Raw genomic sequence first — 11,755 nt, 5'->3', positions numbered from 1 at the left:
CGTCTTGGTACAATGTACGTTGTAAATCCTTGCTGCTTAAGTTATTGTGACCTTCAATCCAATCCTAAGTGCTCCCTTTCGTTGATTGCGTGTATAATCTTTATCTTTATACATCTTCTAAGAGGTAAAGCACTATTGGCAAACTTTTTTTTATTATTTGTTTTAAATAGAGCAATTAGAAAATTGAACAAGCTTAAGCCAATTTTAAATATTATTCCTATAAACGAGTTCATTAGAACTTTTCCTCCATTTGCTGTCTATTGACCGACAGCGGGTTTGGCCTGTTGGTGCTCTTCTACCCCCTTTACGACGGGTGTTCAGCTATGGAGCTGTTTGATCTAACCATCCTCGGTTGGCCTCGTTTGCGATCAAATAGATTGAATCACGACACTGAGAGCAATTCAATCTTCCGATGCACGGCTACTCGTGTAGTTACTGCTGCTTTCTTCCGACATGTGTGATGACGATTGACGTTCGGAACCGTTCTCGGAGTCACCGTCCATCGGTACATCGTCCCGTTTTCCATTGGATTGCTGTTCGGCAGCAGATGCCGGTTGATCGAGCTCTATAAAGTAGCGGTAAGCGTCCAGCGCTGCCTTGGGCGGTATATTGTGTACCGGGTGTGTCGGTAACACTTCATTCCTTTCGTCTCCCAACACCAACGGTAAACTATGCGTTTCACAGTGCTGTGCCACGGCCAGCCCGCTGAGCGTGTAGCAAGTGTGGTAAAGATCCGCAGGTCTGTAATACAAGCGCCACGTTAATATTAATACTCATTCGAATCTTTATTCAACCGTTCTATAATTACTTACTTGCCAGGTTTATCAATAAGACCTCCGTTGGGTCTTTGGCAGCAAATAAGTACGTACTCCTGCAGCGCATACCTATTGAAGAGACTCACATCCATGATGTGCTGCTGTCCCTCTTTCCGTGCGATAAGACCCTGAACGATCGGTACTAACGCTCCCTGCCAAAAGGAATAACATCCGTCCACCAGTTTGTTGGTGCGTCCCTGAAATCCGCCTTCGTACGCCATCTGACGATTCATGGTCCACCGTAGCAGAGCGTTGAGGTCACACTGGTTCTCACCACCCAGCAGCATGAGGGCAGCAGCGGCACAGAACGAATAACCACCATGCGCTTCCAGATCTGGAGCACCACCGAAACCACCCTCGTACGTTTGACATTCCACTATCCAGTTTGCCGTTCCCTCGAACAGTTTGAGCTCTTCTTCCGGCGTGAAAGAACACAGCTTGGCCGACGAAATCGCACAGTACGCTCCTCGTACGTCTAGCTCACCTCCGATGTGCATCCGGAACGCGCCATTACTTTCCCGCACTGCCCACATAAATTGCTTCAGCGTGTGCCGATCGATCGCATTTAAAGCTTTTTCCGTGCCGATTATACAGAGTGAATTTATCGCGGCATACGTGGTGGCCAGATGTGGATCCTGCCCGGGTCCTCCACCAAATCCGCCCTCTTTGCAGCGGCATTTGATAAGGAAATCCACCACCCGGTCCATTAGTTCGTGGGAAAAGCGCAGGTTCAGTATGCTGGCCGCATTCAGTATCCAGTACACCATCCAGGGCCGGCTACTGTCCAGACTTTCGTACGCAGACGACAAACGCTCGAGCGATAACTGCAGATAGCGCGCATGGTCCCCACGGTGCAGCTTGGGCAGTGACGGATCGAGAGCCGCCAACTGTTCGTACCGGTCGTAGATGCGTTCGATCGATGCTTCAGTTCTTATCTACAAACGAGGAAAGGAAACGGTTCTATTTATAAACACGTAACGAGGGTAAAAGCCGTGCAAGATGGCTAGTGTTTTTTTATCACGACCCGGCACCTGATCAATGGAGGTAAATGTTTTCCGACCCTCGTCGTTCGTTCGAAATCTTTTGTACTGTGACAGCGGCCGGGGTCTCTCCTCCGAATCCATGCTGGTTTTGTTGTGGTTAATGTTATTGATTGCGGAATGCAGTCCGCTAAACGGTTAACTGAACAGGTGTATTGCTTTTTTCCACGGAATTAAACTAGGATAAAAACAGTTTTTTGCACCTTTTCACTTCACCCGATTTGACAGCTGTTATGTGCGTACGATAGTGTTGGTGTATAAAAACAAACGCAAATTGACCGTTTTCGGAATACGTTTACTATAGATAGTTGAGTACTGCAAATGAGGGAATGATTTGAACAAGACGAGAAAATCTTTGATTTCGATAATTATGCTACATATAGGTTGTTTGTGCTGTTTACATAAAAAAATACCACACTAGTCCATTTCCGAAAGGAATATTTAAAAATTTAAATCAGTAAAGCACCGAAAACCATTCAATTTCTGTAATGCTCGTAATCCCTCGTGAGTGAATAAAGGAACTCATTTTCATTAGCAAAGAACTCATTTCCAGCAAAACAGAACCAAAAAATATTACCGTTCGGCACCGCTCGGTTCACGACCGGGAAGTGCATCCAGCAGGGTCATGTCGTCAAGCTCGGCACGTTCGCATCCTTCGCGTCAGTTTCGTCGCGGATTCTGAACTAGAGTGAACCTTTCTGTGCGGCAGGAGTGAAGTCCGCGTGCTCAAGCGCCAGTCAGCCCGTCATTCCGGACCGACGTTACTACATCACCCAGTCACTACCGCCCACCCCACCATTGGAGGGTTTCGAGGGTTCGGAGTGAAAATATAGAAAAGTACACACAAATAAAACCAGAGTAGATAACCGACCATTAGCGGGCTCAAACGTGCAACCATTAGCACTGGTGGACCGATTCGTTTGCAGTTACGGTAGTATATGTTCGTCCATAAAAAGAGGATCTTACCTTTCCGTTTAATATATTTGTTTTTGTCCCTTTATAACCTCTTCATGTCATGTCCGGTTTTTATGGGATATTATTTAACAAACTTCGCATATTTTGTCGTTGATCGCATGTTAAAATCCCATCCGCGAATTCAAATCTGTTCTGCAGAGTGCATTCCAAGTTAGCACCTGCTTTAGAAAATAATTCCCTTTAGTGGTACGGAAAAGCACAAGTGATATGGAATCAATTAGTCATTCATCTTCTTCCGTTGTGCTGAAAGCATTTTCCGCTTTACAAGTTACATTAGACGTGGAAATGAAATCTACTCCTCAGTTCTCGTACCGGTAGGTTGACCGGCAATGGAATGCCGTGTGAAAACCCAACAGTGATAATTAAAACGGTGCTATTTAAGCGAAAGCTCTATCATATGGTGAAGAGTTTTTAGTGGTGGGAGCGAAATACGATGAGAAATTGTGAGTGAGAAGCATAACTAGAAGTACAATGCTATCAGTTTGTGTGCGTAAGAGTGTTTATGCAGTTTGTAGTGCAATCGTGGGTTGGTGGCATCTCTGATGGATATATCGTACAGAGAAGAAAAAGCATCACCGATAATGTGGTGCTTGTTGAAGCTCCTTTTTGCCTTGCCTTAGTTCCAAGTGAAGTGAAACTGCATCGGAAAGTGACAGTTAGGCTAAATAAAATATTAGTATTCGCAGGGTTTCTCCATCTTTAGTAGAAAAATTCCACGAAACGTAAACGCAACCTCCTGGCATCGAAGAGCTTTACAGGTACTTATTGAAATGTGGCAACAACAATGAAAAATTTAAGTAGTAAACTGTTAAACCACTATTCGAAGTTGGGAATAAATGAAATATACAACAAAAGACATTCCCAACATAACATGTAAAAGCGGTACGAAGCCACGTATACCCATCACGGCAAAAAAAACACACACACACACATGACTTATCACTATAGTAACCGTAGTTACGAATGAGAAGGTAGGCTAGCTTGAAAGCTCAGAAAATCTCAGACAAAGAAGGGGAAATTTGGGGGAGTTTGGGAAATCCTCAAACAATACGAAACCGCCACCTGAAAGCATTCAGCCAGGGATGTTAGTTGACTGGGATTCATTCGTAACAAACAGTCGGACGGTGGCAGCTAGAGGCACAAAGGCACAAAACGAATGTGTTCCTTAATTCTAATTTAATGAAAAAAAAACTCGCACACGGCTATGAAATGCGAAAAAAAAAATCTCCGGACGAAACCCTAAATAGAATATTTATTTATCCATTCGGTATCCGTTCGCCGAAAGCAAAGTTTATAACCAAATGCGGGACACAACGAGGCTCCACTCTGTGTGAGTGTGCATTTTGATTAGTATTCCGGCTGGGGTGCTGGAAAGTTTGTTGAACTTTTTCGGTTGGGACCATGAGAAGCTTTTGCTTTCGTTGTTGTCGTTTGTTTCAAACACATTCCACCGGCAGTTCAATGCCGTCGATCGCACGTGTCCTTTGGGTGACGCGTTTTTTGGGATTTGGGCGTGGGCAGGAACCAAAATGGTGGAAACGATCGAAAATCTCAGCGACTGCCATGGGCAACATTCCAAAGCGGCAAAGGTAATGAGGAATCTCCTGCCTCCGATGGGCAGGAACCCGCATCTAATCGATCCTTTTACGATCGCAATCGATTCGGCAGGGCATAGCACTGTGCACTGGAACCATCATCAGACCATCATACGTTTTTTTATCGTTAAATAGAATTTTCAAACGCTTCTCCATTGAGGTGAAATAATTTCTCCTTATGGCGCTTTCTTCGTGTGAGTCTCGCCTCGAGGGGAGACATTTTATTTACATATTTGCACAGCACCTTCCGGAGGGCATTGTAATTGATGAGGACAAACCGCCCCCATCGCTCGGAAAGGGAATCGGGAATCGTTAAACATCGGCCGCACGCGAATCATCCTGCGGAAGTTCATTTTAATTCTCGCTTCATGGCTGCTGCTGTATTTAATTGAATTCCAACAGTCAAATTTGTGCACACACACACAAACATGCAGACAGGTTCATATTTTATTGTTCGAGCACTGCTGTACATTGCTTTGTGTGCGAAGTTTTAGCCGTGCTGTGATCGGGGCGAATCAGGCAAAGAGGAAATACGGAAGGATTCATGTCCGGAAGCTTTTCGGAGGGGAAATTTTTATCAATTTCAGTTACAACCGCCATCAGCGCGAAGGGAAGTAATTTCGGCGACAAGCAGCATGATTTACATCACGGCAAGCGCACGTTTTGCATGACACTGTAACAAAGCGACGATGGCGCGAGAAAATGTCAAAAAGTGGAGTGAAATACTTTCAGTTTACAAAAGCAGACCGGCGGACATTAAAGGATGTTTGCTTTTCGCCATACTTATAATGGTTTGAGGTACAATGTTTCGCAACCTTCCATACATTCCGGGAAGAGCATTCAACAATTGTGGAGTGAGGGGGAGAGTTTACCTAACATTCCGCGCACAGTTTCTTTTTTGTTGCAGTATCGATTTGTAACCATCGGAACGGACGTACTCGTGCAGAATGAACGATGTTTAGGTTGGTTTTTTTTCTGTCTTCAATTTGTTAAATACCATCCACCCGGTACGGTTCGGACGAACAATTTCAGCGAAACGAAATAACTTGACCAACAAGACCCGACGAAGCATTGCGAGCAGAAAGCTGACAAACTTTTTCCTCCGACCTGGGATGATTTTCCACCACGGGGCAAAACTGCGCCTAATGAACTGTCGTGTTCAACCGAACGGGCCGAGAGTGGTGTCCAGGGACGTCCGGTTGCGGGTGGAAGGGAGTGGAAGCTGTTTCGATTTTCGATTCCGATTCTTCTTTTAAAGTTTTCGCTTGAAGAGAACCCCGAAATCGTTCCCTTTTACCCACGGGTTCACGGTAGTCGGGAAGGGACAAAGAGGTGGTTCACATCCCACCGTACCGACACCAATTTGATTACACTGGGAAACTGCTCTAAAGGTTAGGAAAATTTTCTTTCACATGCTAATAAATTCGTGAGTAGCCGAAAATCAGCCCGCACCCTATCGGAAACGAACGCATTACACACATACGCAACCCACGGTCGCACGTTCAATTGAATCGACAACGCTTCGACGCGTGGGTTTTTTGCGTACGTGCCTAGCTTGTGTAAAGTCAGGGCAACATAAAAAGGGGCAACAAGAACAAAAAAAGGAATGCAGGAAATATTTCAAACTGATTTTGGTGCACACACATTTTTGGGAACCTTCTCAAATATGTATGGGAAATTTGGATTCACTTACATTGCTTTCGCCGAGGCGGTGAAGCGGTTGCGTTTGTGTACGAAGTGTTTGAGCACAAACACGCACCATTCCTGTCATCCATTAGTATTCCTGTCAGAATTCACGCCGCATGTTTTGAGACGAAAGGATTTAGGATCGGGCTGTACATTTATAAGCAGCAAATGAATTTATGTTTGTGCAAGCATAATGGGGCAGTGACAAGCGGGAACGGTGGGTCTTTGTTTTAGTAACATTTGCGATACGGTGTTTGAGCAGGGAGGTTACAGCGATGAATAAAATTCTAAAACGTGTTGCAACAATGATTTCCCGGTATTGGTAAGGCTATAAGGCGTAAAGTCTATAAAGTTACTTTACGATGGTAAACATTCACCTTCTGAGGAGTCACCACAAAATCATAAGTGTTTACCAATAACTATTTTAGATAATTGATTTCGTAGTTTTCTTTAAAGGTTTATGGTTAAAGGTTAAAGGATTCTGAATTGCAGTAGGCTGTATCAAAACAATCCTTTTTGAAAGCTTGAAAAAAAAAATTGAAAGCTTTGCATGTTGCTTCATAAGCCATTTTATTAAAAACCCATCGACATTACACTAGATTCTTCAGTTTTGGACACTGTTTTCCGAAATCAGCTGTTGAGGTTCAGCGAAATTGGCAATATTTTGAGCAGCGGTGATCTAGGAAGTAGTAAACTATTATTAGTTAATGATACCAAAAGCCTGAGCACAAACTGGGTAATAGAATTCATGGAATACAAGGAGTCAATGAAATTCGTAGAATGTGAGAATATTTCAATATTATCTCATATTTGATAACGACGTTGTTGATGTGCTTATTTGACTTAAATTGCATACATTCAGGAGTTTTTCTAATAAAGGCACACAATCGTAGAATATAATTTTGACTAATAAACATGGTAACGTTTCTTTAAACCGGCCCGGTGATGCATTTGGTAGCGGCTTTGATCTTCACACGACAGGACCAGTCGAAAATCCTATCCAGACCAATCCCCCGTACGTAGGATTGGCTATCCGGCTACGGGTAAAAGAAGTCAAGACAGTCCAGCGATGGCTTTCCTCTTGAGATTGTTGTGCTGAAGATGAGCTCTTGTTTGTAGTGTTTGTAGAAACAAAACGCCTAAAATTATGCTACATTTAACAACATTTAACACGGGCAATGCAAAAATTTTAATAAATAATAATATTTGTTTTACAGTTTTTTTTACAGAAATAACCCAGAAAATACGTTATTAATATATTTTAGGAATAACGTAAGCGAATTACTATAATTTTCGGGAGTTAAACATCTATTAAGTATTCAAAAATCCCTAATTTGAATAGTTACAGCCAACCCTTTATGTTGTACCAAATGAGCTTTACAGTAGGAGCTATCTTTTGATGATTAAACCAAGTAAAGCATTCTTCATTAGAAATAGAATCGTGCCTTAATGAAATGTGTTCACGAAATGTGTACAGCCAAAAGGGATAACGTATAATTACATCCATCTGGCTCTGGTTGCGAGCAACAGAATGTAACAAACGTCTTAATGACGCTAACGTTCTAGGTCGCAAGTGTACACGGGTAAACTCCCCAAACCCAAACCTACGCAGACAGAAACCGTTGGATTCCCATTCATTACCGAAAAAAAAATGAATAAAAATACATTCATTGTAATTACGCGATCCACACTGTCACAATCACAGTTCGTTAGATTGGCACACCGGGCATACAGTGGTTACGATTCAATTTTAAACCACAAAACCCAAAACATGCGCCAAGCGAGGAACGCTCCAATTGGCAAAGCGTTGGATTTTGTGGAGCTCTGGGACTGGGAAGGGCGCGTGTGGAACAATCAAGCTACAATATTCAAATTCATCATCATCATCATCGACACATTTGCTCGTAAAATCAGTAACCGTGCGAATGTTGTCGGTTGGTTTCATAAAATATGACGCTGTCGCTCGTGTCGTACCGGAACGCACCACCGGGTTTGCTAAAACGTTTCACTGTAGCGTGTAATTTTGGGGACAGTATGCGTATACAACGAACAAAAGCTGCAAAAAGAAACAAGATAATGAGCGTAATGTGCTTCCGTTCGCAACGGAACTGACCGTGCCCTTCCAGTTGCGTGTCGGGCTGGGATTTTCAAGGTGTTTGAACGGTAACGTTTTCGTTGCTAGAAATTTTGATGGGCAAAGGATTTTTTCGTTGTTGCTACCTCATGGTTGCGTGTTCTTCCGGAAAAAAACGTTTGCTCACGTGTCTGTAGGTGGGATAAAGCACGGGAAGAGTTCGGGTCGATGTCCGTTTTTAATTTTACACGCATCCCACACGGGACACGAAAAGGAGCAAGCTATAAATAGGAAAAACCAACAGAAGGTATATCAATAATCCTGGCTTGGAATATTATGAGGACGTGATAGCCGGAATGGGAAGGAGTATGAAAGTGAGCACATTCTGTTGGGACCATTTTGTTAACGTTATTAATAGCTTAATGATACGAACCATTCCCCGGGAAGATAAAAGGTTGAAAAAGACAATTTTGAGTTTTAATAAAACCAGGTTCCGACTCGTAACTTTGGACACATTATTAAGCATTTTTGAGCACCACTGGTCGTGTGTCGTTATTTCTTGTAACATACGAAAGTGGCCTCACCGCAAACCCTCCAAACCAGACCAGAAACGATTTACTCCACACCCCACCAAATGCATCCTTATCGCGAAAGCAACGGCCGACTCACAAGAAATCGTTGCGCACCATCAGCGGGAAGTAATTTTCATCACCCATTAACAAGGTGGGGATTTGCTATCAACCTCGCTGGGTGGGCTAATCGCGTGCAATTAAAGCCGCACGAGCCTGCAAGGCCGAGTCATGTCCGGTTACCGGGCGGGGTGCGCTATCCGAAACGTTAAGTGGGCAACAAACTACCAGCTGGACTTAGAAGGTGACCTCGGGCGTCGATAAGCAGGTCAACAGTGAGACGACACTTACCGAAACAGCGCCGTTCGGTTTCGGAAAGTTTGGACATCGGGAATTATGCTTACTCACGGATTAACCCATCTTGGCTAGGTTGAAAGAAGCGAAGTGTTGCCTCGGGAACGCCATTGGGTGGGTGTTAAATGTCATACTACATTTTCATGAAGAAATCAACAGTAGCGATGCGGGAAGAATGATGGGAACGATAACTGGAAGTAATTATTTGAGAATGGTCGTTGGTAAAATTATGGAACTACATTGGATAAATTATGTGAACCCATTCGAGGTAATAGTAATAGGAAACATTCAATCTCCACGTCAATCAAATGCAACCTTCTATATTGCTTTTTGTTTTCTTAACAATCGTGTGATGTACATGATAACGGAAACGGAAGACGAATGATTCTTGGTACCGCAATAACATCAAGGACAACTTCATGTGTGTTGTTGAATATAATCAAAAGAGACATAAGCAAATTTTGTTGTGTGCTCCTATTATCGAACAAGGATTAAACATTTGACAGAGTGTAGAAAATGAAGCACCCTGTTATTATGACAGATGCGAAGTGCTGGCAACACGGTTGTCAAAACGAAATTAGCGAGGATAGCTTACTAAGATTCAGTGAGGATCGGGATCTGCACTAGGAAGTTTGTAATATAAATTGGTTAAATGAAACGAACTTCGTTTTTCTACAATTCATGCATGGAATAATAGTGCAAATTTATTATTACAATGTCAAAAAACTTACTCATTAAAAAACTTACTCACATTGCTGTCTCTGTGCCATAGAAAAGGTCAGATATTATTAACCGCTTGAATGTTTTACATCACCTTGAAACTCGTTCCACACAGTTGCCTGCGATCCGTTTGCTAGCAAATTAGCCGCAATAGCAACCAGTCCTTAGTTCCACTGCCACTCGCAAGGAAACACACGTTTGTTGGCATTTTCCCCCGTCATTGTTCGTTCGCTTTCTCTCGACGCATTCACAGATGAAGAACGCTGGGGAAAGCGTAAAAAAATCGGATGCTCACTTGCAGCCGGTTGAAATCACTAGCCCATTTTGTTTCAAGGATACGAGAGCATAACTACGAAAACGTAACACATAAAAGACTGTGCTGACTGTGGTTGAATGATGATGGAGTGAACTTGAGATGTGCTCGGTCTTGTTTCCGGTTTCCGTTCCAAACGAGTACGTCGATGCAGTACGGCACGGCGCTACATTGAAACATGAACCATGATGTTGGGTTTCTAGTGAGTGTAATCCTTCACGAAGCAGCAAGATGGTTGTATGGCAAATTTTGCTACTGGTTTTTTTTCTTTCCTAGTGAAGAATGTGATAAATGTAATTGAAAAGCATAATAAAATCTACCAACTACACGAAACATCTTTTATGATGCTGCATTCGTAATGAGGAAAAAAATAATCATTTTCAAATTAATTTAATCTACTAAATGGAGACGCATGGTAGTTGACGATAACTTCATGGAGACGCATGGTAGTTGACGATAACTTCATGGAGACGCATGGTAGTTGACGATAAGTTCATTGAGACATATGGTAGCTCACACTAATTTAGTGAAGGAACAGAATCCTTTGTGTTTGTTTTTGTTTTAGGTGTCAGAAAACAAAACATAAATATTTTAAACAAAATTGTTATGTTTTACTCCTACCCTGCAATACAACTGATACAATTTGCAACAAAAAATCATCATGTCACGTATGCTATTGCAAAACATTATTATGTGCCGCTTTTTTCGACATTCATCACATTTTTGCACACTTTTTGAAGTACTCCTGTCGTTTATTTCTTTTTCTAATCCGCGTTCTTAATGTGTATGTGAAGGCACCGGAGCGCAATGGATCATGGAGTAGTGCTTTCGGGCATGTATTTCGATGGTTTTGGCTGTCGAGTGAAATTGAACGTACCGAGGCTTTTTGGCAAATGAACGAACATATCGGGCGGCAGTACCGAGAACTGCTGCGTGTTCCTTTCAAGCGAAGTGGTAGTACACCGTACGTGCCGGGTACGCGTTTTTTTCCCGGGCGTTCCGCTTATGGTGGTTCACCTTTTCGACGCATTTCGGTGAGTGTTTTTGTTGACTGCTATATCTGTCTGCTTGCGAGCCCATGCCCATGGTTAAATCGGTCCGAAATGCAGCAGAGCGGAGAGTTTGCGAGTGGTTCGGGAGTGGTGAAAGTATCGCGTCGAAACTGATGTTTATAACCGGTTGTATAGCGCCTGCATGTGTTTAGGGGAGGGTGTTGGTAGATGTTGAAAAGTTCATGCAATAAAACAACGAACGGAACTAACAGAAGCTCCCGCTAGCCGCCCAAACGCCTGTGATATGCAAATAAAAGTGTTTATATGGAATCGCACTGCAATGCAAGCATTTTGAGCCTGTTACACCATATGTTTTCAAATGTAAAGATGAGCTTATTTGCTGTTCCCTTTTAATATAACCATTTTGGGTTTCGGTACCGAGCGGGTCAGGCACGGAGGCACGTTTGATACCGTTGGCTGACAGACTGTTGAGAGAAGTTGCATGTGCAACTGTTTGCAAGGAGTGTTTCCGCTGTCTCGAGCATATTTAACAACCTTGTGGTACGGACTTTCTATAGCGGCACGGATGGAAGGCTTTGGTTTTATGATCCCAGGATTACGG

General features: G+C 43.0%; 1 protein-coding gene across 1 annotated transcript; it reads right to left on the bottom strand.

The window, feature by feature from the left end:
* Positions 1 to 401: 401 nt before the first annotated feature.
* LOC128719866 (protein farnesyltransferase subunit beta) lies at positions 402 to 1,939 on the bottom strand. The gene is made up of 3 exons (XM_053813505.1): positions 1,847 to 1,939; positions 813 to 1,750; positions 402 to 741 (listed from the first exon to the last, which is right to left on the bottom strand). The coding sequence occupies exons 1-3, from the start codon at positions 1,937 to 1,939 to the stop codon at positions 402 to 404; spliced, it is 1,371 nt and encodes a 456-aa protein (XP_053669480.1).
* Positions 1,940 to 11,755: the final 9,816 nt, after the last annotated feature.

Source organism: Anopheles marshallii, chromosome 2 (genome assembly GCF_943734725.1).
Source record: "Anopheles marshallii chromosome 2, idAnoMarsDA_429_01, whole genome shotgun sequence".
NCBI classification, from domain to species: Eukaryota; Metazoa; Arthropoda; class Insecta; order Diptera; family Culicidae; genus Anopheles; species Anopheles marshallii.
The sequence above is the reverse complement of the archived record's forward strand: the minus strand, read 5'-3'. Positions and strand labels throughout refer to the sequence as shown.

Bases quoted from the DNA above. Each gene is read 5' to 3' on its own strand.
- LOC128719866 (XM_053813505.1), bottom strand. From the start codon at position 1,939: ATGGATTCGGAGGAGAGACCCCGGCCGCTGTCACAGTACAAAAGATTT. The intron at 1,751-1,846 runs GTGCCGGGTCGT...CCTCGTTTGTAG, and splicing joins CATTTACCTCCATTGATCAG to ATAAGAACTGAAGCATCGAT. The intron at 742-812 runs GTAAGTAATTAT...CTTGTATTACAG, and splicing joins CTTATTGATAAACCTGGCAA to ACCTGCGGATCTTTACCACA.